General features: G+C 52.4%; 2 protein-coding genes and 1 long non-coding RNA gene across 3 annotated transcripts; 1 reads left to right on the top strand and 2 right to left on the bottom strand.

The window, feature by feature from the left end:
* The first annotated feature begins 259 nt into the window (after positions 1-259).
* On the top strand, positions 260-7,427 carry LOC123180125 (uncharacterized). Its single transcript, XR_006490727.1, has 3 exons — positions 260-847; positions 6,524-6,761; positions 6,878-7,427. It is a non-coding gene; the product is annotated as an uncharacterized lncRNA (long non-coding RNA).
* Positions 1,120-7,011, bottom strand: LOC123180124 (protein NETWORKED 2D). Its single transcript, XM_044592086.1, has 3 exons — positions 6,630-7,011; positions 1,441-5,855; positions 1,120-1,339 (listed from the first exon to the last, which is right to left on the bottom strand). The coding sequence occupies exons 1-2, from the start codon at positions 6,721-6,723 to the stop codon at positions 1,441-1,443; spliced, it is 4,509 nt and encodes a 1,502-aa protein (XP_044448021.1). The 5' UTR covers positions 6,724-7,011; the 3' UTR covers positions 1,120-1,339.
* An 842-nt stretch (positions 7,428-8,269) lies between the features above and the next one.
* Positions 8,270-12,378, bottom strand: LOC123180123 (WEB family protein At5g16730, chloroplastic). The gene is made up of 3 exons (XM_044592085.1): positions 12,133-12,378; positions 11,316-11,676; positions 8,270-11,214 (listed from the first exon to the last, which is right to left on the bottom strand). Exons 1-3 carry the CDS (start codon positions 12,153-12,155, stop codon positions 8,545-8,547), a joined length of 3,054 nt encoding a protein of 1,017 aa, XP_044448020.1. The 5' UTR covers positions 12,156-12,378; the 3' UTR covers positions 8,270-8,544.
* Positions 12,379-26,721: the final 14,343 nt, after the last annotated feature.

Genomic DNA, 26,721 nt, shown 5'->3' with positions numbered 1-26,721 from the left:
AAGATGAGCGCTAGAGATATCAACGGCTCGGATTCCATCCTCACCGTTTCCTGTAACTGTTACTTTTGTCGACACCGTTGTGATCTGTAACAGTGCCGTTAGTTGTGAGCTGTGAGCTGTCCTGTTAGCTTATAAGGCACGCTAAGGGGAGGAGATGGTCAAGAAGATTCTTAGCATATGCTGTAGTTGGTAGAACCCTAGCTAGCGAACCAAGTCGGAGTCTCTGATCTCGCGAAATTCCCCAAGTTGTATCCCTAAATTTCTACTGTTTTTCCACTGATAATGCAAGAGATTGAGAGGATCGCCTTGTTCTGGTAATTTGGTCCTCACACGAGTCCTCAGGCAATCTGGGCCGTTGCTTGTCTGAACCTTTGCTTCTTCTTCAGCTTCGTCGACGCTGCTTCAGTTATCTTCAGAGGAGCCGTGGCTTGGGTCCTCTCCTGGCACCTATTGCGAGTCCACGACGAACAAGGATCGCGGTTCTCACAAATTACGCCAGCCCATCAGTTCGAGATCACGAACAAAACCCGCGGAGATCGAGCTAGGAAAGATCGAACGAAACTCTACAGAAACGGAGATGGGAAGAGATCGGTGGTACCAATTCCAAAGCAGCGGCGGCAGTGCCCTCATCTCCCCCGCCGTCCGTGGAGGCGGGCGAGGCTCGGGGCGCCACGCGCGCCTCTGCCGCGTGGGTGGTGAGGGCTGCCTCGGCTAAGCGCGTCGCCGTCGTGGGGAGAGGAGGAGGAAGAGTAGAAATGGGCCTGCCTCGCCGGATGCCCGCGACCTGTTCGACGGAATGCGGCTGCGGCCAACGCCGCGCGGTGGCATAAGAAAGAGCCCAAAGCTGGTAAGGATCACTACACTGTACGTCTTTGCTCCGTTTTGTTCGACTGCCATTGATGCTATATGTCCCTCTTCTCTCTGGATCGTCCCGAGATGAAGGAATTCACGATTATTTCATGGCTGCTTTAATGGCGCCACATCATAAGAGGTTTCGGAATGCGCGTGTTGTCGTCCTCGTTGAACGGCACTATAGCAGGGTCAAACCAATCACGCAGCTGATCTCATAAGTCGCACAGATGAAACTCCTGCCTTTTGTAGCTAAACTAATGTGCCATGAATAAATTATTGACAAAAGTATATATATGTATGTCCTCTGAAAAGAAATAGCTAAATGTAATCCCTAGTTTCTCCACTAAATATGCCGTGAGAACCTTGTAGTTAGCCCAACAATGAAGCTGTCTAATACAACCTGATAGTCATATTTCAGGTCATGTTTGCCTCACAGACACAGCTCATCTGGCTCCGTGTGTGATGAATTCGGTTCCATCATGAAGGCCTGATTACCGATACAGCGTGTTAGTCCACCAACTCATAGGAAGAACAACACTAGCTGAAAGTATAGCCATTAATGCATAAGAAGAGACAGACAGGGTTTACCTATTCCATTTTAGCAAAGAATGCCATGTCACTGTACTGCTTCTGAAGTGCTGGATTCATGCATGCCAGCAGGGATGGTTTCTTTTTCTTGGCTGGAAACAGGAACGACCGGAGCGGCACTCGTGACTTAGAGGGTGCATTCCTCCAAGGGCTGCTGCCTTTCGACCCAGATAAGCTGGTGCTCTTCAGTATCTTTGCCAGGATCTTTTCGACTTCTTCTTGTAGGCCTCTTATATAATCTAAGCCAGCCTGCAGTTCATCCGCAACCTTGTCGTTCTCCTGCTTCATGCTCAAGATCTCCCCTTGGAATTTGGCAGCATGGTATGAAGTGAATTGGATTCCTTCCACAGTCTCTGCATCCATCTCCATTGCTGCCTGGATTTCCTCTTGTATACTGCACAGGGAAGCAAACCTGCACTGGAGCTCCCCTTTGAACATCGCATTCTGTTCCAGCCATACTTGCATTTCAATCTTAAGTTCCCGTAGCCGCTTCTCTATGGTTTCGGGTTCAGCTTCTGCACGAGGATCACTTGTGCCACCGCTGTTTTCCTTGAGCCTGTCCGCGTTTGTTCGCTTGCCAATCTCTGATTGAAGCTGATCATGCTTGGTCTGCAATTCTAGAATCTTTTCGAATGATGTGCTGAACTTCATCCAGAAGTCTAGGTTCTCCTCCAAAAGCCCATCGATGTCTCTTCTGAACTTGTCCTCAAGAGGTGAGGCGTTCTGCATCTCAAGAATATTAGTTAATCTGATGTCACCCATACCGATTCTTTCTGCCTGAAAAACAGCATCATGTGATGCATCATCTTTGTTCTTCGGGCTAGAATTCTTCATGATTATCCTCGAAATGGAAGAAGCACTTTCTCTCCTTTGATGACCTGGCAAAAAGCTTGGGATCCTTCGGTGCCCCCTGAAGGACCCACTCTTGATACTCAAGGACGTGTATGTATTCATTTGATGGCCATTCTGATGTGCATCTTTGACAGTAGAAGTGTTCAGGAGTTCACGTAGTGACCGAATCTCCTTATCCTTCAATTCATTGGCAGAGCGTAGTTCGCTCATCATGGCTTTCATCTCATCCAAACATTCCTGATTCTTTATCTCCACTTCTGTAAGCCTTCTCTTTGCATTTTTGTAATTTCGGAGGATAGAAGTGTACTCGGTCAGTAGTACCTTTTCCTTGTCTTGGAGTCCACTCATAAGCAATTTCTGCAGATTAGCCATGTTCTCCTCTTGATCTCTAACAACAACAGCAATTTCACTGCCAGGAATTGAATTTTCAGTGCCATGTGTGTCTTCTGACTCTTCTGCTTTCTTCATCTCTTGTTCATAGTGGCCTTTGGAAATGCTATGGCCCGCTGTTGATGAATCTTGCTTGTCATCCTCTAACTTCGCATGATGATCTCCTGGGACTTCAGATGAAATGTGATGCAATCGATCTAATGATCCCTGCTCATGGGAATGAACAACATAGGGTTGCATGCTGATGCCATTGTTATGTTCACCAAATGCGTAATTGTCTATATTTTCTGCCTTCTCCTTATTTACCGTTGCAACTGCAAAGCTAGATTTTCTCTCAAGCCCACAATACCACAAATCCTCTGAATCACCCACACTGTCATGCTTTTCTGCCATAATTTCTTGGTAACTGTTAGATGGCTGCCTGTTGTCATTGCTGTTTACTAGCTCCAAGTTACTGGAAAAGTCAGGGAATTCATATATTTCAGGCTTCCTTGTAGCTTTATCCATCTGAGGATCTTCTTCTGATTCTTTTTCCTTGCACTCGGTTAATAGTACCATTTTCTTGTCTTGGAGTCCACTCATATGCAATTGCTGCATATTAGCCATGTTGTTCTCTTGATCTCCAACACCAACAGCTTTTCCATTGCCAGGAGTGAAATTTTCAGTGAAATGCGAGTCTTCTAACCGTTCTTCTATGTTCATATCTTGTTCCAAGTGGCCTCCAAAAATGCTATGATCCACTGTCGATGAATCTTGCTTGCCATCCACTTGTTTTAGGTCGTGATCCCATGGGGCTTCAGGTGAACTTTGATGCAATCGATCTACCGAACCTTGCTCATGAGAATGTACAACATATGGTTGCATGTTGCTGCCAATGGCTCCATGATTATATTTCACTTCTGCATTGTTATGTTCACCAGATGTACTGTTATCTGCATTTTCTGCTGTTCCATTATCTACTGATGCAGCTGCAAAGCTAGATTCACCGTCAAGCTCAAACTGCCACAAATTCTCTGAATCAGCACTGATGATAGCTATCTCTGGCTTACCACACCAATCCAGGAATCCATCTATGTCAAGCTTTTGTGTATCGTTATCCATCTGATTATCTTCCTCTGGTTTTATTTTTTCACACTTGCCAGATGGTTTGGAGTCAGCGAGTGGTGTTGCTTCATCAGTCATTGTGGGCACATAACCAACTTGGTGCTCGGTGAGAGGTGACTGCAACATATCTGTAGTATCACTGCCTGCATTTTCAGCTGTTTCCTTATTTACTGATGCAACTGCAAAGCTAGAATTTCTTTCAAACCCACAATCCCATAAATCCTCCAAATCATCTGTGCAGTCATGCCTTTCTGCCTTAATGTCATTGTAACAGTTAGACTGGTGAGAGTTGTCACTGACTGTAGCTAGCTCCAACTTACTGGAACAATCAGGGAGTCCATCTATGTCAGGCTTTCTTGTAGCTTTATCCATTAGAGGATCTTCTTCTGGTTTTATTTTCTCATACTCGCCAGATGGTTCGGTGTCAGCGGGTGGTGTTGCTTCATCAGCCAGTGTGGGCACACAACCAGCTTGGTGCTCAGTAAGAGGTGTCTGCAACATACCTGTAATAACATTTTCTGCTGTTTCCTTATTTACCGATGCATCTGCAAAGCTCGACTTTCTTTCAAGCCCGCAATCCCACAAATCCTCCAAATCATCTGCGCAGTATTGCCTTTCTTCCTTGATGTCATGGTGACAGTTATCGCTGATCGTAGCTAGCTCCAATTTACCAGAACTATCAGGGACCCCATCCATGTCAGGCTTTGTTGTAGGTTTATCCATCTGAGGATCTTCTTCAGGTTCTGTTTTCTCGCACTTGCCAGATGATGCAGTGTCAGCGGATGGTGTCGCTTCATGAGTCAGCCTGGGCGCAGAACCAGCTTGGTGCTCAACAGGAGGTGACTGCAATAAGTCTGTAATACAACAAAAGCTACTTGCGGTTTCAGCGAAATTTGAATAGACTATGCTTTCCTCTGCATGGAAGGAGCTCTCAAGGTACTGCACTCTCATCAGCTCATCTTCTGCCTTCTCTAGCTTGTCATTCAATTCACCTGAACCACTGTTTACTACTGCCTGCTCTCCCTCCAGTTCCTGGAGTGATATCTCCAGCTCTGTGTTTTCCAGACACAGCCTATCTATCTTAGCAGTCTGTGATGAAACCATGAGTTCCAAGTCCACAACTTTATTGACCATGTCATCAATTCTCTCTGCAATCTCTGCCACAGAAATATCAGTGTCTTTCTGAAAGTATTCCTTGATCTTATCTACTATTGCTTCTATTCCAATTTTCTCCTGCTTCATAGAGTACAGATCATCCATCTTAACGGTGGCATCATTTCTCACATTCTCGTAAAGAGAATTTCCTGAATCCGACAGGAATTTACCATGCTCTTTCATGATGTTCTTCAGTTTCTCTCTGGAAACACTGGCCCTTTCCAGCTCAACCATTGCTTGGCTGAACGAGAGCTTCTGCTGCTCCCGCAGTCTGGCAATGGCGTCTTCACAAGATTTAAGGGCACTCGCTGTCATCAAAGCTCTCGCCTCATCATCTTCAATCACAGCGCTTTCGTTGAACTCCTCCTGGAAGTAGCAGACTTCTTCATGCATGTCATTGATTTGCTTTTCAAGATCCCAGTACTTTGCGATTCCACTCTCGTAAGAGCTCTTGATGAACTCTTTCTCAGTCTGCAGCACCAATATCTCTTTCTGCATCCTGCTGATCTCCTTTTGCGCATTCTCCTTGTTGACTGGAGCTGCACAATTCTTTCCTCCATCTTTCTGTCCTGGTTTCCTTCCTTTCTTCTTATTCATCAGCCCCTCCACCGTTGATTTGTGGATTTTACGAGGATCAACCGCCGTGAATGCTTTCGGGAGACTGTCATCATCCTCTTCGAGCATAGAATACTGAACCTGGTCAGGGAAGGCAGTTGCAACAGTGTGGTTTGCTTTGTGTAGCTCTCCTGACATGTGGTCATAGCGTTCTGCAAGGGCTCTGTATGCCCGGTACGCTTCTTCCACGGAGCTGATCACCTCTGGTCGCCTCTTGTAATACATTTCTGCCCTCTTTGCGAAAGAATCTGCTTCCTCTCCAAGGAGTAAGAGGATGCATTTGACCCTATCTTCCATATCTGCGCATCAAATGCAATTGCTCAATGCCCGACCAAAAGTATAGTAGTGCTAACATGTATTCAGTTACACCACAATGCAATTCAACATTATTTTTTTGGAGAAATCGCATGTAAAGGCAATTGCTCACAATCAATATCCAATTGCATGTGCAGAATTGCTGAAATTTGCTTAAAGGATGTTTCATAGTACCCTGATTAAAGATATGTTGGCACCAAAGCAGTTAATTGGTGTTGGGTTGATATCCAAGTGGTTTCCGCTCGTACACTTAATTTCTGTAGAATAGTATGCCTATGTTTTTAATCATGAACAGCTCGAATGGTGCATCATTTTTTGTGAGGGGATTTAACTGTATATATGCTTATGCTAGTCTAAAAACAGTATTTCTTTATCCGAGTGACCAAACATCACCACATATCTTTGCTATCAACTAGTGAGATACCCCCCGCAAAAAAAGAAACTAGTGAGATACATTTCTGCTAACCTGAGCCATACACAAGTTTCATAAACACCTCACAGTGATGTAGTGTGTATTTCATTACAGAATCCATGTGTTTCTTGGTCAGAATGGCAATGCAAAGTACATATTTTGCTGCAACTAGATTCCATGATACATTCATGAAGCAACTGACTATACACGAAATGTTACTTCATTTGACAACTTCTGCAGGACAGCATGCAAACTTCTGACCACGAAAAATAATCAAAGATGTGCCGAGCAAGCATTGAGATCTAGGCGCGTATATGGGTTGGCGCAACGAAGAAGGGGAACGGACCTTGGAGGTTGCTGTCGAGCCATTTGGACTGCCTGGTGCGGATGTGGCTCGCCCACCACCACGAGTAGGCGTTGCTGGCCGCCCGCTGCAGCATCCTGCCTCTCCTCCGCCGCCGCGCTTCTCCAGCCGCCGGTTAGCCAGCCCCTCGTCTTCCTCCAACCTCCCTCCCTAGTTCACCTTCTCCTCCAGCGCACACAAGACCTGATCATGAATGCATCCCTGCTGCTGATCAGTCCTATTGCACACAGGACTCGAACTGGAAGGTCAGCAATGTGCATTGCCTACATTTGCAGCGTGGATGTATGTCATCTTCTAAGATGAACGAGACGGCGGCGGCGGAGAGGAGGAAGAACAGAGGAGAAGGGGCAGAGCAGGAACCGAATACTTCGTAGCAATCTTCCGGCGGAGATGCTTGATTCATTGGCAGAAGAACGGAAGCGGGCAGTAGGTGGTAGTGGAAGAGAAGTGGTGGTGATGGCATGGTGCAGGGCTCTGGGAGCTCTAGTCTCTGAGATGTGGGTCCCGGGGGTGTGTGCTGTCCTGGGTCGCGGCCTGTGCTGCTGCTCGTGCTCGGCACGTCGGGATGTGCACGACGTTGGGCCAGAAGTAGCTCTGAGATGGGCCGTGGGCTCAACTTGTGCCTTCGCCTCTTTTTTTTGCATGTCTTTTCCTTTTTCCTTTTCTTTTGCAGAATTGGTGTCAGTAGCAAGTTAAAGCTGATGCAAACAGATAAGGTGTTGTTTTGTTCTTAGAAAAAGTAAAAATAAAAAGATAAGAAATTTCTTTTGGACACCTACAGATGCATGTATGTTTGATATGTTATTATCTGCAATGGCCAAATTTATTTACATTCCAGACATACAACAAAACAGAGTGCTCACGCACACACATCAGCTCACTAGGCAGTCCGAAGAACACATTAGATGATGATGATGATGATGATTATTATTATTATTATTATTATTATTATTAAAATTCCATAATTCTGAAAGAAAAAATAATAATAGAAACACTGGAAAGCAAATGAATGCTGCTCTCATTTGATACTTTACACCCAGCCAGGATGCAATTATGCAACAGTTAAAGGCCACATGGGTGCATGTGACAAAACCCACCCACCCAGCCCCATCCAGCCCCATCATCAAATCACAGCTATTTTAGCTGTACCACCTCCAATATAAATACATCATTGTCATTTCTTTTCCACGCACCTGATTCGGTCGATGCCACCTTCCCAAGCAACCAAGATTAGGAGGGTCCAACCACACCCAAAAAGCAAGTAAATAAAGAGTATAAAAAATAAAGCCAAATCACATCAATCCATCCCAGCCGTTGAAAAAACAAACCATGGATGGGATGGCCAACATGGCAACAAACATGAGTGCTGCCCTCTCTCAACAGACATGGTTAGAAATTAGAATGCCAGCAGCAGACATGTGAATAATGCTTTATGCCAACAGCCATGACTAGAATAGCCAACAACAGATCATGCCAACAAGCATGATGGTTAGTTATAGTATTAGGGTTTATCACCCACTGGTAACAACATCACATCACATTACATTATAGTAGTACAGGTGCATGATATGAGTGACATCAGCTTGCCATAAGGGGCTACACAGTATTTAATCAGGAGGGACTACAAACAAACGGCCACAGATCGTGTAGATAATAATAACCACAGCCATAGGGCAAAGAACAGGAGGTCCAGCTTATAGAAAAAAGAGAGAAAAATGAAAACACCCACAAAGCTACTGCAATCACCACAAAAGTACAGGCGTCGACAGTATAAAAATTACACGTGGAAATTAAGCACACTACCTTGCTGTCATCAAACAAGAAGAAGAAAAAGAAAGATCAGGGTAATAATAAACACCAGTAATAGTACATGTGTTTTTCTTCTGTTCACCTGCTACTACTTGCTGTTCTTCTTTTTCAGTAGGTTACCAAACTTCTTCAGCAGGGGTTTGTTCTTCTTCTGCGGTTTTGTTGTTGTTGGGGACATTGCGACTTTGCTGGTTACCTCTGCTGATGCTGCTGTTCCGTTTGCATTTGCGTGTTCGGTGCTGCTGTCCTCCTTGGAGGACAGGTCGTCTTTCGACGATTCGGTTTCCTGTTTCACATCTGCCTGCAGCTGCTTCTCGACAACTTTGTCACTCTCGTGTACCGTGGTGAAATCACTTTTGGCTTCCTGCTGCTCAACCTTGCTGTCGTGTTTCTCTTCCTCTTGGTTCATGTCGCCATTGGAGTTTCCATTTGCGACGACGAGCTCCATGCTCGGTTTTTTGTCACTCTCTCCTTCTGTGTCTTCAGTTTCTGCAGCTGTCTCAGCAACTTCACGCGCTGAACTGTGCACCTCATCCACAACAACTAGCTTCTCTTCCTCCTCAGGATGCTTCTTTTCCATGGCTTCAGCAAGGAGAGCAGATAATTCCTCTATCTTCTTCATGGCGTCAGCCTCTCGCAGCCTGAATTCGTCGTTCTCCTGGGTTAAGCTCTGCAATGCGTTCTCTTTATCAAGTAACCTATCCTTCAGTTGCAAACTCTCAGACGTTGCCTCCTGTGCAGCCTTGTTAGCTTCAGCAACTGCTGATTCCATGTGCGTTAGCTGCTCTTGAAGGCCCTGTTTCTCAGCCTTCACCTCCTGAACAGCATTGTTAGCTTCAGCAACCCCTGATTCTGTGTGCATTAGCTGCTCTTGAAGATCCTCCTTCTCAGCCTTTACCTCCTGCAAGGCCTTGTTAGCTTCAGCAACCGCTGATTCCGTGTGCATTAGCTGCTCTTGAAGATCCTCCTTCTCAGCCTTTACTTCCTGTAAAGCCTTGCTGGCTTCAGCGACCGCTGATTCCGTGTGCATTAGCTGCTCTTGAAGATCCTCCTTCTCAGCCTTTACCTCCTCAATAGCCTTGTTAGCTTCAGAAACCGCTAATTCCGTGCGCATTAGCTGCTCCTGAAGACCCTCTTTCTCAGCTTTGACCTCCTGCACAGCCCTGTTAGCTTCAACAACTGCTGATTCCGTGTGCAATAGCTTCTCTTGAAGTATCTCTTTCTCCTCATTGACAGTTTGTAGTTCGTGCTCTGCATCTCGCAATGATGCTCCTACCCTGTCAGCTTCTGCTTTAAGAGTGGCAATTTCTTCCTCCGACTGCTTGTTTAAACTGACAATCTCAAGCTCCTTAGCTTCGCATTCTTCTCTATACTTGCTCACCTCAGCCTCCAATTTTCCGACTGTATTCCTTAAACAAGTGATGTCATAGTGTGCCTCCTCTATCATTACCTCATAATTCTCTTTGGTACTATTTAGGGACATCTTGAGATCGCCAATCTGAGTGAGAGCGTGCTCATAATCATCTTCTTTCTTCAGAAATCTCTCATGTGCTTCCTCTGCTTTGCCAGATGCCTCACTTAACGCAGCGGTGAGATCCTCCACTGCCCTTCTCTCTTTCTCCTCTCTGTCCTTAGCATCATTCAACTCGTTAATTAACTTGATTTTCTCCTCGGTCAGGCTTACAATATTTGCATTAGCAGTCTTCTCATTGTTTAAAGCCTCTGAGGCCACTTCTTCAGCAGCCTCAAGCTTGTTTTTCAGAACATCTATTGTTGTCTGCAGCCCAAACAACTCCTGCTGAGAGGCGTCCAGGTGCTCGCTGGATTCGTTGATTTCTGTTGAAAGCCTCGCCACCTCAATTTCCAATGCCGTTGTCTTTCCTTTCAGCACTTCCATCTCAGATTCTCTGTCCTGTAAGATAGACTGGGTCTTGCTCAATTCTTCTTCCGTGGATATAAGGGTATCGCTTTTGGCCTTCTCGGAGAGAGTAGCCTCCTCCAATTCAATTTCAAGTGATCCAGCCTTGTCCTTCCATTCCTCAAACTGCTGATGGACTTCTGACTCGGCCTTCTTTGCATCAGCCAACTGTGCTTTAAGCTCCTCGGTCAGTTTCTCCACGTCGGCCAAGCTCTCCTCAAGAACTCTTGCCTCCTCTAGTTTGACTTTGAGAACTGAAATCTCGGATTCCAAATTCTTCACAAACTCCTCCCTTTCACGGTTTTTACTCTCCTCGACCGCCGCGCTGGAATCAAGCAATCCTTTCAAGCGGGTGACTTCGCCGGAGAGGATCTCCACCTTGTCCGCATTGACCTCCGCAATCTTCATGGCATCGTCCGCGTGGCCAAGCGCGGCCTTCTTGGCCTCGTTGGCCATCGAGAGCTCGCGCCTGAACCTCTCGAGCTCCTCGGTGGTGGTGACCAGCGTCTCCAAATCGGCGGCGTGCTGGCTGCGCACGCTCTCGACCTCCCTCTGCCACTCCTCGTCCCTCTTCTGCGACTCGTCGATGCCGGCCTGCTCGTGCTCGTCGGCGCGGAACTTCTCGATCTCGGTGGCCTCCTCGGCCCACCTCTTGGCCATGAGCGCGTCCTGGAGCTTCTCATGTATCTCATCAGCCACCCTCTTGGCTTCATTCAGTTCACCGACGAGGCGGTCCTTCTCGCCGACGACGAAGGAGAGCTGGTCCTTGGCCTTCTTGAGGTCGTCGTGCGCGGACTCGAGCCGCGACTGCAGCTCGATCTCCCTCCGCAGCTGCTTCTGCTGCAGCCATCGCACAGAGAATTCGCAAGTCAATTCAGGCGAACGCACGTCACTTTCACCCTGCCGACAGCGTAAAGTTTGTGCTTTGAAGTGAAACTCACGTCGGGGGGAGGCGTGCCGATCTTGGGCACCCGGCGCTCGGCGACGGGCTTGGCGTCGGCGGATCTCGGGGAGCGGTCGAAGGAGAGGCGCGGCCGGGCCGCCGCGGCGGCCGGCGGCGAGTTGGGCTCGGACCTGAAGGGCCCGCCGGTGTTGCCGCGCGAGCCCCGCGGCGTGGACGGCGTGCCCCCGCCGGTGGCAGCGGCAGTTGTGCCCCTCCTGGTGCCGCCCGGGGTGGAGGGGCGGTAGCCGGAGGAGGGCGTGGAGGGGCGGTGGCCGGAGGAGGGCGTGGAGGGGCGGTGGCCGGAGGAGGGCGTGCTGGGCCTGGTCCTGCTGCCGACGGGCGACTCATTCGGCCCAGATCTGTAAACAAACAGCACACCGCCATCGATTAGAGCTTCGACCTCTTCCACATCCATCAGTACGAATTGCCAAATGCAAGACCCCGCCCAGAATCACGAGCAAACCGCAAACAAAATCAAGCAGTCCCCGCCATTGGCCGGAGAAAAAATTGAAGCTGTGACACAGAGGGGCGGAATTAAGTGGATCAAGAAGCAGTTCCGAGTGAGGCCAGAGGCCGCCGACGGACGGAAACCGTCGGTTCCCAACTCCCAAGAGGCCAAGACGGCTGCATCCGCATGCGCTGCCGCCGCGAGACGGCGGGAAGCAGCAGAGACGGGGGAGGGGGAGACGCCGGCGAGATCTGCCGCGGCGCGGGGAAGATAAGATAGAAGCAACCAACCCAACCGAAAAACTGAAAACGAAGAAGAGCAGCCAGACAAAAATGGCAGGAAAGAAGGAGGGGAGAGGAGAGGGCACCTTGATCTGGAGGAGGGCAGCATTGTGCGCGCGCGGGGGCGGGGGAGCAGCGAAGCGGCAGAGCAGAGAGGGGGGAAGGTGAAGAAGAAGAAGGGGGGAGTGGAGGAAGCGACGGGGGTGAAGGGGAAGTGGGGGCGTCGGCCACACCCACTGCAAGCGACTGCGGCTGCAAGCGACGGGCCGGTGCGGGCGAGCGAAAAGGCTGCAAAGGCGAAAGGCAAAGCGCACACCGCCCGCCCCAAAGGCAAAGAAGGAAAAAAAAGGCGCAGATGCTACACTACATCCGCAAAGAAATATTACTACTGGGTGAATGGTGATGCTATTATTGTTGGCCGGTTGGTGCGTGCTAATCAGCATCCCTGGGAGGGAGGGAGGTTACACTAACACTGCTAACACTGCCAACACGCTCGGCACGGGGACGGACGGAGACGCTGGGGCAGCACCGCACCGCGCCTCTTTCTCATCTCACCTCACCTACCGATGGCGACGCCGGCACCACCGCGCCTGCCATGGACTTGCGATGGATGCCATGCCATATTGCCATGATTGGTTGGGGGGAGGTAGAAAGTGTAGCGTATCGGCGGCAGGAGTGGAGTGCCGCTCGCCTTCCTTCCGGTCCATGTATGGATGGATGGATGGACGTGCGTGTGCGTTTGGGATGATCATCGTGACCATGACGCCGACCGACCGCCCGACGTAGTACTTTCTCTACCTACTGCCTTTGTCGCCGTTGCAACAGCGGCGACTACGTACGTAGCAGCTACCCCTTCGCGATGGGTCTCTCGCTTTAGCTAGGTGACGCCGACTTGACCGGTGCACTGTGTGTGCAAGCATGGAGGGAGCCCGTCCACCTACCTTTGAACCAACGCGCGCGGCTAAGGTTCGTTCGGTGGGCTATCGCTCCACTACTCTCCATGTTTCTACGCTGTATTGTTACCACTACGTGGGGGTACACTCATACATACACACAGACACAGGAGCTGTCCGATATACTGCATGTTTTTCTTTTTCTTTTGCGTTTTCCGGCAGCCTGGCGCAGTGAAACCTGTTCCGAGGGCATGCACGCCCTGGTCATGCCTGGTTTGGCCGTCTGCATTTATCTTACCCCGCATCCTTCCCCGTTGTGTAAATTGCACTGCAACGAGTCAGCCTGGCTGGGAGGAGGTGCTTTAGGATTTGTGATATGCAGCGACGAGCAAGCGTGCGGGTACAAACCTTGTGAAGCCTACCAATCAAGTTTTTTTTTTTTTGAAATTTCAGTCTGCCAAACAGGTTTTTTTTAAACCAACAGTCTACCAAACAGATTAGTACTACTGCTCGTATATATAAAGCCATTCCATTTATAATCAAGGTAACTAAATGCTCTTTAGTCTTTACATGTGGCTGATGTGATGATTTGGTACTAACAGGAGTACTCCCTCCGTCCGGGTTTATTAGGCCTAAAGACAACTTCTCTTAGACCAAGACACATAGTAATTTGTTCACATTATTTCTTCCATTCCACTCCCAATGCACTATCTCACATGCATGCAACCAATGAAAAAGTACGCATCAAGTGTATTAATTTCCCAGCCATGGCACCAATAGCAATGGCTTTCAATGCAACCAATGAAATGATTGCATGCATGCATCTTTCAAAAATGAGGCCTTATAAAAAGGGACATGCTTATGATGCTAAGAGGCCTAATAAACCCGGACGGAGGGAGTACTAGTAGTACTACTTCCCCGTTGTTTGGGCCAATTAAGAGTACTATGGAGTAAAGAAATTCCTTCCTTGGCATTCATTTTCACTAACACGTTGACAACAAGACAGAGCGAACGTGCATGGCATCAGTACAGCGTCCCACTGCAAGTGGGCCACCGGGGGACGTACGTTACCTACCTGCTCCAACATACTCCCTCCGTTCCAAATTACTTGACCCATATCTATCTAGACACGGATGTATCTAGATACCACACAAGTATAGATACATCCGTATTTAGACAAATTCAAGTCAACTAATTAGACCGGAGGGAGTACTATGGATCACAGTCACAGCGCACCAATATGGCGCACACAAGCCATGGCAGAAAGCTCGACCGATTAATGGCGACGATCCATGATCCATCGACTGCATGGTCTCAACGGCAGCCAATTAATTAACGTTGAAACTGAGGTTACTGGTAGTAGACGGCGCGGAGGGCGACCGAGAGCAAGTACAATAGAGCTGAGTCAGCGGGCTATAAGGATTAAAATAGTATATTTCTGCTTAGTTGGAGGAAAGAGAAGGTAAGCGGGCTCTTCGTGAAGACCCAGCTCTAGCACGTGCCCCTAGACACTTGTGAGAATGAAAGGTGGGTCACATAATACAAAAAAAATAGTATATACTTTTTTGATTTACTATTGTATATGTTGGCTATAAGATGAACTGTAGATGACATGACACGGCCTTTCAGCTGGCTATATTATTAACCATGCTCTGACAACATGCGGATGCATGGGCAGTAAATGGGGCAGATGCAGATAGATCGATCAGAGACTCAGACCACGCGGGGCCGGAGGGTAGATAAATCGATCAGTATGGTGGTCGCGTGCTCGACAACACATGCCGATGCTACATGTGCACTTAACCTCTTTTTTTTTTTTGCGAGGGACATGTGCACTTAACTTACGGCAAGCGTATGTAAAAAAAAAAAAAATCTCATGGAAAATGAAGTCAGCCAGCAAAATGACGTTCTACGGATCTTATAAGGTTTGATCCATGTTTGACCTACACATATAAACAATCGAAAAGGACAGTTACATTTGTGGACTATCTTTTCATAATGTATTTATCGCGTATATATAGTAATTTTCTTTTATAGAAAACAGGGAAGGTTGACCAAAAACAGGATCAATCGGCCGTGTGATCCCGGATGGAGGTACCGACTAGCACAACGTGTCTGGCACGAGAAGTCTGATATTTTTGTATGGTTTGATGGTAGTGTTTAATAAGGAAAATGTTTTTTTTTCACAGCTGATGATTATTTATTATGTATCGTTGGCTTGATAATTCAAAACAGTGTCCAGACTCATTTACACTCAGTGAACAGTAAATTGAAAACATTAATGACACGCGGTTGCCGACGAACGTACTCTGGCGCCACCCGTCCGTCCGGCTGCCGTCCACCATTGCTATTCGCCTGCTATATAAACTGCATCCCCGACCATAGCCGCACTCATCCTCCTCCGGTCCATTTCTCCTCTCCACACCACTCATACGATGGCCTCCTCACGCTCCAAAGCTCTCTCGGACGGACTATCACCGGAGCAGAAGAAGGAGATGGGCTGCTTTGCTGCCGGCTGGCAGCTCGGAGGCCAAGGATGTGTCGCAATGCAGGACTTGGCCGCGGCCGAGGACGAGCCGGCATCACCCTCCTCGTCGACGCCACCCTCGCTAGTGCATTGTACGACGACCATCGGTGAGGCCCGTACCCATTACACGGGCTTGGTGCGGGAGGAGCAGTTTCGGGAGGCGTAGGCCGACACGACCTATAACCTTCAACTCCTCTAGGAGCACCAACAGGCGGAGGAGCAGCTCGCCGCCGGCAGGGCGATCGTGCCGGACGCAGACGTGGCGGAGCAAGCGGCGCTGCTGGAGTCCTACCGCTTCGCCCGCGAGATCCGCCTTGACAGCTGGCGGTATCGCCAGCGTCAGGCGTAACTGGAAGCCGACTACAAGGAGTTCTACAAGGCAGCTGCAGACGAGGTGTAGGGCAAGAGCAATGACGAGGAGGACATAGCCGGCTCTGCCAAGGCCGCACCCGGCCCGCCACCACGACCAAGAAGCCGACACGTCTGTGGGCGCCGCCGACATCGAGTAAAAGTAGTGCATGGTAGGTTGGCACCGCTCGGGTCCCAGGAAGGCCATCGCTATTCCTCTCCGCCTGAACCCAAGCTTGGCGGGCTGATAATCGTCGGCTTATTAGTTACTCAAGCCGCGGTGGCGGAGGTTGCGGAGGCAGAGTTGGAGAGTGCTGAGGTGCAACTGGAGAAGGCGAGGGCAAGTGTCGGAGCTTCAGTTCTCGGGGCTCATGGCCGGACATGACAACGGGTGCGGGCGATCATTTAGATTAGGTTTAGAGTAGAAGTATGTCCGAAATTATTCGGAGGAGCTCCGCTTTTAGTTGAAGTATGTCCGGAATGTAATAACTTTCATTCGGTTTATATGAACTCCATCGTGCTGAATGAATCTCGTCCGATTTATATGAAAATTCAAAATGTTTGCGTAAATTTCATCCGGTTAGTTGAAAAATTATTTAAAATGTATACGGGCAACATTGAATGATGGTCTTTGGTATTAGTGTCCACGAACTGATCGTCCTGACTGTGTATAAATGCCGGAGCAAATTTGGGGGCTGGAGATGCCCTTGCTACCTCCCCAACCTCTCCATTAAAAAGTGTAACTTGTTCGTAATGATCCATTTGCTTTTGTCGCCATTGCAACGACGGTCGAGTCTGGCCTAGCTACCTTCACGACCTCTCCGTAGGCTTTAGGATTTCAGGTGGCATCGCCTGATGCTCGCTAGGTGACCGACTTGACCGAGACATGCAGTGTGGTGTGGGGGAGCCAGTTTAGTGCCTTTTAGGCTTTGTACGATGGAAGGTGTTTATGAGAGGTGCTTAGAGAAAAAAACAGACTTTTCTTAAGCATCGATACTTATTTGTGCAGGGCAGGCGCTTAGTTAGGCGTCTTTCCTATAAAAATAGGCGGTGCTTAAAAAAACCCGGTTTATTTATCTAACCACCTCCTTAATCCCCTGGGTCGTCCCCGTGCGGCGACCAGGGGGAACCTGTGACGCTCTCGATTCAATCGTGCACTAATCATACACACAATTGTGTACGATCAAGATCAAGGACTCACGGAAAGATATCACAACACAACTCTAGACACAAATAAAATAATACAAGCCTTATATTACAAACCAGGGGCCTCGAGGGCTCGAATACATCAGCTCGAAAACACAAGAGTCAGCGGAAGCAACAATATCTGAGTACAGACATGAGTTAAACAAGTTTGCCTTAAGAAGGCTAGCACAAAAGCAACATCGATCGAAAAGGCACGGCATCCTGCCTGGGAGCCTCCTAACTACTCCTGGTCGTCGGCGGTCTGCACGTAGTAGTAGGCACCCTCGGGGTAGTAGTAGTCGTCGGTGGTGTCGTCTGGATCCTGGGCTCCACCATCTGGTTGCGACAACCGAGAAGAATGGAAAAAAGGGGAAAAGAGGAAGCAAAGCAACCGTGAGTACTCATCCGAAGTACTCAACAAGCAAGGATCTACACTACATATGCAACATTATCAAAGGAAGGCTGTATATGTGGACTGGGCTGCAGAAATGCCAGAATAAGAGGGGGAGAAGCTAGTCCTATCGAAGACTAGCATCTTCTGGAAACCACCATCTTGCAGCAACAGGAGGGAGTAGAGTATTATAACATAAGTCATATTTATGTTGTTGTATCAACGCTACGGGATCCTTTCTCGACTCCCGAAGCAACATATCCAAATCATGCCTCAGCATCCAGTTCTAGTTGTATCGATCGGGATACAACTCCGAGTGTCCCTTACCGTAGGACAGGCTATCGATAGATGTTTTCTTCCCTGCAGGGGTGCACCAACTTACCCACCACGCTCTCTTAAATCCGGCCGGACACACTTACCTGGGTCATGCCCGGCCTCGGCCAAACAATACGCCGCAACCCAACCTAGGCTTAATAGCGAGGTTAGTACGCCGGACTAAACCTATGCCCCCAGGGGTCTTGGGCAATCGCCCCGGGAACTCCTCCACGTTGCGAGGGCGGCCGGTGAGCAGACCTAGCTACCTCCTTAAAAAGGCAGGTTCTTACGCAGTCCAACCCAGCGCGCGCCGCTCAGTCGCTGACGTCCATTAAGCTTTGGCTGATGCATACGACGCAGAACGCTCATACTATGCCCACGTGATGGTTAGTGCTATCAGGCCAGAGGCCCCTCGGATCAAATATCCAAATCATAGTGGATTAGGAGCGCGTGGTAACAAGCGGAGACTCACGAAAGATGTGACCCCATCGCCCCGTTTCGAGGACTTGCGGCAAGGGCTAAGAATGCCCGGCCACGCCTCGTAAGTATCTCGCGGGCACCTTCCAGGTCAACCCGACTCCACATCACTCGCAATTAAGCTCGCGCAGGTACCCCTCAGGGCCGACCCGTCTTTAGTAACATGGTTCAGTGTAAAGTCATAGTAACCATAGTAACTGTGTGTCTAACACCAAGGGGAACCCCGAGGAACCACCCTCAGTGGATTGCACTCGATGTAATCATCAAGGTGAACGTAAGAGGAACCCCCCTCGAGGTTCACACTTGAGGGGTTGCACGACAGAGTCGTATCGGAAGTGGTTAAGGAGGAAATCACCCTCGATGACCACGACCGAATAGCTACACTACAGAAATCTCATCAGGAGTGATGTATGAGGTTCCACCCTCGGCACTCGATGGTAACTCTGCAGAGTCGAGCAATAAAAGGGGCGTGATGTGATGTGAGGTGTCGGGCTCTGGTCGTCGATCACGTTGATCGAGTCGTCGATGATGAAGCAGGGGCAGCAAAGGACAAGGTGGGGGTCATTGATGGATCACTAGCCAACCTATACTAAGCAGTTTAGGATAAGCAGGTAAGGTAACAATAAGCAGGTTACAAAAGCAGGCTATGCATCAGAATAGGAGCAAACAATAACAGTAGCAAAATCTAATGCAAGCATGAGAGAATTGAATGGGCGATGTCGGGATGATCAAAGGGGGGGCTTGCCTGGAAGCTCTGCTGAAAAGGAAGAAGTGTCGTCGTCGACGTGGTCGATCACAGGGGCAGCATCGGTCTCGGGGTCTACTGGAGAGAAGAGGGGGAAGAAACAATAAATATAAAGCAAACATAGCATCACAAAGCATAACATGGCAATATGATGTGCCGGGTGTGACCTAACGTATGGCTACATGATATAGGTGAAGGGGGAATTCAACCGGGCCGGGAATGTTTTCCCGGTTCCGGACCTGTGTCAGACAGATGACCGGAGGGGGAATGTTTCATGTTTAGCATGCTAGGGGCATGTGACAGATGAACGGGCCGCGTATTCGGATTCATTGGATTTTTCTGAGTAACTTTCATGTATAAAGCTTTTCCATCCGAGCCACGGTTTATTTTATATTAATTTTCAAAGATTAAATCATTTTCAGAAATTATTTAAATAACAGAAATGGAATTATAATGTCAGCAGAGTGTCAGCATGACATCAGCAGGTCAACAGACCAGCTGACTGGTCGAACTGACCAATGGGTCCCACCTGTCATAGACGGTGGACTAACAGAAGTTTAAACTAACTAAAACAGAGTTATTTAGCAGGAAGGCCCCACCCGTCATGGACTAATTAACTAAATTAATTAGTTTTAATTATGAAAACATTTTAATTAGAGGATTAAGCGGTGGGGCCCGCACGTCAGCGTCAAAGAGACGCCCAGTCAGCAAATTGACTGGGTCAACCCAGTCAACGGGGCCCGCTGGCAGTGACCCAGGGGTGGCCCCAGGTGTGCCACATTGGCGGTGGCCGGCGACTCAATGCCGGCGACGCCAAACGCGGCGGCGTGGCTCGGTCTCGCCGAAAAATGCATACAGGGCTCGGGGAAGAGCGGGGCTAGGCTCATTCGAGCGAGCTCTCAACGTCGCGTCCAGTAGTGGCCGTAGCATCGCCGGACTTGGCCGGAATCGGCGCCGGCGAGCGGCGGAGGCGTGCACGGGTGCTCGATGAAAACGGAGCTACGACGCTCTAGCGAGCAAACGGAGAGGCTGGGGAGTATCTACGCGGTGTGGGGAGTGCAACGACCACTGGCCCGTGACCATTTGGTCACCGGAGACACGCCGGCGACGAGCTCCGCGGCGCTGCGTTCGGGTTCTCGACGAGCATGGCGCTAGGGGGCGCGGGAAGGCTCGTGCGCGTGCGCATTGGGCTCATGGGAACACCAGGAGCACGGCGGAGGCCTCAGGCGAGCGTGACAAGGGCCATGGCCACGACCACGAGCTCGTCGTCGGCGAACAAAGCTCGGGCGCGATAGCAGCTAGCTACGGCGCGTGAAGAGGCTAAAAGGAGGGGAGCAGGAGACGGAGGAGCTCACCGTGCGGCACGCAAGATGGCCCTTGGGAGATTAGGAGCAGCAGAACATCGCTGGGGAAGACGACTCGAGGAAGACGACGACGTGTTCGGCGATGCAGAGCTCCTCGGCTCCCTCCAGCGGCTCCAGAGGATGCGGCAGTCCACGGTGATGCCGATGAGCACGACCAGTCCGCGTCAAAGGCACGGTGGCCGCGGAGATGACGAAGACGCGACGGCGATGGCGCTCGGAGGTGGATGGGGAACGAGGGGGGATCTGGTGGGGAGAGCCAGGGGGATGGTGTCGGATCACGGGTTCTGGCAAAACCCTTAAGGTTCAAACTTTGGGGTGCGCGCGAATTTCTTCCCTATCGATCCATGCCCTAGCTTGCTAAGATCTCGTGGATGAACTCGACGAACTCACAACACAAGAGACACAAGATTTATACTGGTTCGGGCCACCATTGTGGTGTAATACCCTACTCCAGTGTGGTGGTGGTGGAAGGGGGAAGAACAGCCTCCTGAGGTTGAGCTGTTCTTGTGCTTGGTGTGTGGCTAAGGATCAGATGAGATGCCTCCGAATCCGTTCTCCCCTATGGTGGTGGCTAGTTCTACTTATATAGGCCCTGGTCCTCTCCCCAAATATTGAGCGGGAAGGGAGCCAACAATGGCCAATTTGAAAGGGGACAACTAGTACAGCTTATCCTGACAAAAGCGGTCTTCGCCTGCAAAAGGCTCTGGTGGTGACGCCGCCTTGGGCTCCATGGTGACCTCCGTCTTGCCGTCTTGCTGGTCTTGGTCTCATTGCATCGATATGGAAACCTTTGCTTGATGCCTCGGTACTCTGCGCCTGCGCTCGCTTCCTTAGCACCAAAGGGGAAACAAGGACACTGCGCGTGCTGGCGCCCGCCTGATCTTGATCGTCATGGCTCACGTCACGAGAACCTCGTGAGGTTTGCCTTGCCTTGATCTCTCCGCCCCTCACGAGCCAACCCGGGGAGGCCGCTCCTGAGGAGGTCTTGTGTCGTCCGCCTCGCGAGGCTTGGCCCCTCGCGAGGGTCTTGAATTCCTTGTTGATGAAGGTGGGCCATACGGGCCCACGCGCAGGGCCACGCCGTGGGCCGCAGGCAGGCAAGTCTGGGGACCCCCGTTCCCAGAACGCCCACAGTAGCCCCCGGGCCCAAGGCGCACTCGGGCTTGGCTTCGAGGCGAAGCCAAAGGTCAAGTGCGGAGCGCCGCGGGCCCCAATAGCCCGCGGCCCTGGTCGACGCATGGCGGTTGATTGGACGTGGGCATCTCCGCTTCCCCACGCTGCCTCGGCAACTGCCCGTCTTGACAAGGGCTGTCATAGACAGTGCTTGCCTTTACTGCTCCCTTTCGCCTTGCTCCAGATCCCCTTTCTCGCTCCTTGCTACCGAAACCTCCAGATCTGCTTCCATCCTCCTTCGCTCCAGCGACCGATGGCGCCACGCAAGGTCAAGCCCTCCTCGTCGCCGGCCTGGTACGAACCCGCTCTTGACGCGCCCAATGTCTCGGAGAAGAACCTCGCCGCCACGCGCTTGCTGACGGCGGGGGAGAGCAACGAGAGGGGGAAGACGGAGCTCCGGGTTGCCTCCGACGTGCCGGAGCCCGAGGGAAGCGCGTTCTTCCACTTCCTCACGAGTAGCACCGCCGCAGGGTTGGTTCCCCCCTTCTCTGACTTCTTCTATGAGGTCCTCGGCCACTACAGGCTGCAAGTGCTGCATCTTCATCCCAACTCCATCCTTCTCCTGTCCATCTTCGCCTACTATTGCGTGGCGTATCTGGGCATGATGCCGTCCGTGGCTCTGCTGCGCCACTTCTTCTTCCTCTGCGTCAGCAAGGGCCATATCTCCGGGTGCGCCAAGTTCATTGCGCCCGGCAAGGCCAACTCGATCTCGAACACCGGGAAGAAGGCCGACAACCTCAGGGCCAAATGGGTCATGATGGGCGCCAAGTGCATCCACCCGCGCTTGGCGCTGCCGACGGAGATGCCCCAGTCCGACAAGGGGTGGTCTCGTGCAGAGCTTACTGACGAGCGGGCGTCGTCGGTGTTGGAGCAGATGAAGGCTGGCCTGAAGCCGGGAAATGCGAGGGCGGCCAAGGTGACGGGGGCCATGCTCCTGAGGGAATTCTTGACGCTGCATGTCGCTCCTCTTCAGGCGTGTGCGTGCCCCTTGTGGAGGCTCGGGGATGAAGAGGACAAGACTCGCCTGAGCCCGGAGCCCTTGCCTGACGATGAGCTGTCTGCAGTTTTGCGCCTCTTGGTCGGGGACAACCAAGAGTACCCTCCGAGGGCCTTTGTTCCTCTGTTCCGCCGCACGGACTGGGAGCAGGCTGTGGCCTCCAGGCCTACCTTCGACGGGCGCGGGCTGGTGCCGCCGGCGCCCGCTGGGGTCCCTGCGGCGCCGAAGCCGGTGGAGCTGTCTTCTGACGAGTCCCGTGGGAAGGAAGAAGAAGAGGTGGACTCGGAGGCGACCCCCGAGGAGATGGGGGAAACTTCCCCCTTGAGCAAAGCTGACATCCTCCGCGCCCTACCAGACGACGCCGAGACCGACGCCCACCAGGAGGAGGGGGTGCTGCCCGCGTCCCGACGAGGGACAGATCATCGCTGGTCTCCCGAGACGCTGCCCCCGCCTTGACGCCGCCCGGAGCTACCTCCGGCCCTTCTGCTGCGCCGTCCTCTGCTTCTGGAGCCGGCGCGCCCGCGCCTCAAGCCTCGAGGCTCTTGGGCTTCAAGCTTACCAAGCGGAGGGTGGACTATGCTGCAGTGGACCAGTAAGTGCTTGAGCTTCGTCTTGTTCTTGCTTATACTGCTGCCTCCTGCCGTCTGTCCTTGGTTGGCCAGGCCGCTGCCTTCGGCGAAGAAGAGGAAGGAGGATGCAGTGGTCGCGCCCCCTTCCGCGGGGAAAGGAGGTGACGACACTCGCACCTCTCCGGCCCGGTCGCCCTCGCGAGACCAGGAGGAGCGTCGTCATGAGGAGTCAGCCCCCGAGGCCCCGCTGGCTCCGGAAGTGCCGATGTTCGGCTCGGCCGCCGAGGCCCCAAAGGCTCAGGAGCCCTTGGTCTCCCAGGCCTTGGTGACGGCGTCGCCTCTTTCTCCTGCCGCGCCATTGTTCTCAGGTTCTTCTGCCTCCTCTGCTGTCTTGGAGCGTGCCCTTTCAGAGATGAACCAGCTGTGGGAAGATCTCCGGAGTGCGGATCCGCGCCTGGTGGCCGGGCGCCTGGAGCTGGCATCCGGCTGGCTTCAGTCTGACACGGCGGTCCGAGCGATGCTAAACCAGGCCGCGACGGCCTCCGAGAAGGAGAAGTGAGCCGCCGCCCAGGCTGCGGCCGATCGCGAGGTGGCGCTGAAGGACGCCAAGGCCGCCCACGACCACTGCCGGGCGTTGGAGAAGGAGCTGAAGAGCCTGCGCGATGAGCACACAGAAGAAGCTCGTGGCCGCCGAGTGAAGGAGGAGGAGATGAGGGCTCGGGAGGACGCCATCAAGAACCGCGACGCCGAGCTGGGGGAGCTGGCGAAGATGCAGGCCGCTGAACGCGGCCGGCTGGAGGAGCTGGAGCAGAAGGTGGAGGCGGAGAAGGTCGATCTTGAGGCCAAGGCGAAGGTCCTGGCCGAAGACCGTGTGGCCTTCTCGCTCCTTGAGGAGAGGTCCCGCGTGGCGCTGAAGTCACTGTACGAGAAGGGCTTGGAGAAGCCGCTGACCACCGACAAGGATGGCCCTGCTCAGCTGCTTCCCTTCTTGGTGAAGGCGCTCGAGGAAGTCGTGGAGGGCATCGATCCCATGGCGGAGGCAGAGGCTCGCGTCCTTTCTTCAGCCGTGCTGACGCGGGTCTTCAGCCACCTGCACCTTCGTGACCCCAGCGCTCGTCTTGACGAGCTGCTGGAGCCTGTAGCTGATGAACACTGCATGGCTGCCGCCGCAGCCGTGAAAGGCCAGGTGGAGGCCCTGCTGAAGAAGTTCCGTGGCTTCACCCCTGCGCCTTCGACCGATAGTGCCACCGATCCCGCGGTTCCAGCTGGCGGTGTGGGCGAAGGCGATGCCACCAAGGAAGGAGCACCTCTCGTGGGCAACGGCGGTGTCCAGGGGTGACCTGCGGCTGCTTTTCTGTTTTATTCCTGCAACATGCACCATGCCTCATGGAGGCGTTAAATTCGCGTTTGATATTGTGAGAACAATATGTCTTGTAATATTTGCTTTGAGATTTTGCGATTTTCTTCCTATTTGCTTTGTGTTCTGCGTTGGCAGAGCCTGGCCCCGCGCATACCTCAACTGCCGTTGGGCCGACCGGAGACCAGGACGGACCAAGGAGTGAGGGGCTACGTGACCAGTTAGGCTCCTGAGTCGCGATGTTCAGGAGTCCCCCTTGACGCGCAAACAGCTTATAGGAAGGATACACGAGGATAGGTTAATGTTCTACGTCGGCAGGGCCCGGCCCCGCGCATACCTCAACTGCCGTTGGGCCGACCAGAGACCAGGACGGACCAAGGAGTGAGGGGCTACGTGACCAGTTAGGCTCCTGAGTCGCGATGCTCAGGAGTCCCCCTTGACGTGCAAACAATCTCCATACCTTTGCCCTCGCCGATGCTCGGCTCGAGAGGGGCGTGCGACGACCAGGTCCGAGGGACCTAGTTGGGTGGCATACGCTTGGGCATGACCCGAGCGCAGCCCCCGTGCCCAGCCCCCTCGTGCAACTCTCCCGAGGGGAGGCATTGCGGTGAGGCCGGACACTGAGCTCTGGGGCTCCCTGAGGTTGGTACGGCCGTTAGGCCACCCTCAGTTGTTTATCACCAGCGCGGAGCGTAGTGCTTCCGCTTGTGCATGGGCATAGCCGCTCCTCGATAGTGTCGACGGCCAGCGCGGAGCATGGTGCTTCCACTGGTGCGTGGGTGGGGGACTCCCTACCGCGGAGAGCCCTCGGGGCGTGTACAGCCCCGCCCTGACATGTGGCTTGCACGGGAGGGCTAGACGAGGTGTATCTGGGCACTCGTGAGCCAGCGCGGGACTCACGAGGCCCTACCTCAAGGCGGGTTGCGCCTGGTCTTGGTTCTTGTTCGCCGTGCTGGTCCTGCGAGGTGGTCAGACAACCTGCGCCGAACGAATCTCCTGAGGTTATCGTGTGAGAGGGCCAAGCACCAACGGCCCCAGGAGGTGACGTGAACGGGGCCTGCCCGCCAGACAGAGCTCAGCCGTTGGATTTATCGATGCTGCAGGGATGGGCCCGAGCACAGACGCCGTGCTTAACCTACTCACGCGAATGGTCCTGAAGAAAGACGGCCGACGCGCGGCTCCCACGATGGGTGACGATCAAGCAGGTAATAGTCATAGATAGATTAAGCATGGAAGCAGCAGGCTTAAGTAAATGCAAGGGGGATACATGCCACTGGGTCAGGCCCGAGCGGCTTGGGGATGATGTAGCCCGAGGGGCGCCCCCAGCAAGGTAAGCTAAAGACATAAGAAAAGGGATACATGCCACAGGGACGGACCCACGCGGCCTGGGAATGATGCAGCCCGAGGGGCGCTCCCAGCTAAATGAACTTGGAAAATGTCACCTGGTTCTGTCGATGAAGGGATGTCGGGGCAGCTGAAGGCACGCGGCGAAGGAGTTGCTCCTCACGAGCCACCGGGGCCCTGAGCCTCAGGAGGCTCTAGGGGTCCGGGCGGTTCCTTGAGGACCATATCCATCTCTGTCAGGACGGCGTGATGCCTGGCCTCCTGAGCTGCCAGGACGCGCCACAAGTTACGCTGATAGGCGGACGACACGCTCGACAGGCCAAAAGGCATGCGAACGTAGCTGTGCGGTGGACCCTTGCAGCGGCCCACGCGCGAAGGCCAGAAGGGCTCCTGAGATGCGGCCCTGTTGAGCCCTGGGACGTCGATGCAGACGCGCAACGCAGCATCCTCGCTTGGATGGGGAGTTGCGCTTCGTGAGCGGCGGTCGCCGCGCATGGCCCTTGCGTCTTGCAGTTCCTGAGTGGTCTTGGTGATGAACTCCTAAGCGGTGGGCGCTCCTCGCCCTGTGTCCTCCCGAGGGAGACGTGCCGTGAAGCATGCCTCCAAGTGGTGCCCGAGTGCCTCCCTCGTGATGTTGGCAAGGTCTGAGGCCCTCCAGAAGAGAGCCCCCGAGCCCTACCCGAGAAGGGCGCCGGGCGCGCCTTCCTATGCGATGGAGGGAGGCGCCCCTGGCGAGGGCGCTGATCCTGACGAGGTTCGTGTCGCGAGGCCATCCTCCTGAGGTCCTGCGTGGCGCAACTGCTTCTTCTTCTTGGGGGTGGCCTCAGGAGGGCGCTCGCCCTTGCTGTCGGGGTCGTCGATTGCTGCAGCTTGGAAGGCACGCTCAAGGGAGCACACCGCATCTCTTTCTTCGTATGGGACCGTGATGATTCCGCCTCTTCCTGACATCTTGAGGACATTGTAGCCGTGATGGGTAACCGCCATGAACTT

The sequence above is a fragment of the Triticum aestivum genome, chromosome 1D (assembly GCF_018294505.1).
Source record: "Triticum aestivum cultivar Chinese Spring chromosome 1D, IWGSC CS RefSeq v2.1, whole genome shotgun sequence".
NCBI classification, from domain to species: Eukaryota; Viridiplantae; Streptophyta; class Magnoliopsida; order Poales; family Poaceae; genus Triticum; species Triticum aestivum.
This window is presented reverse-complemented; position numbering and strand designations above follow the sequence as displayed.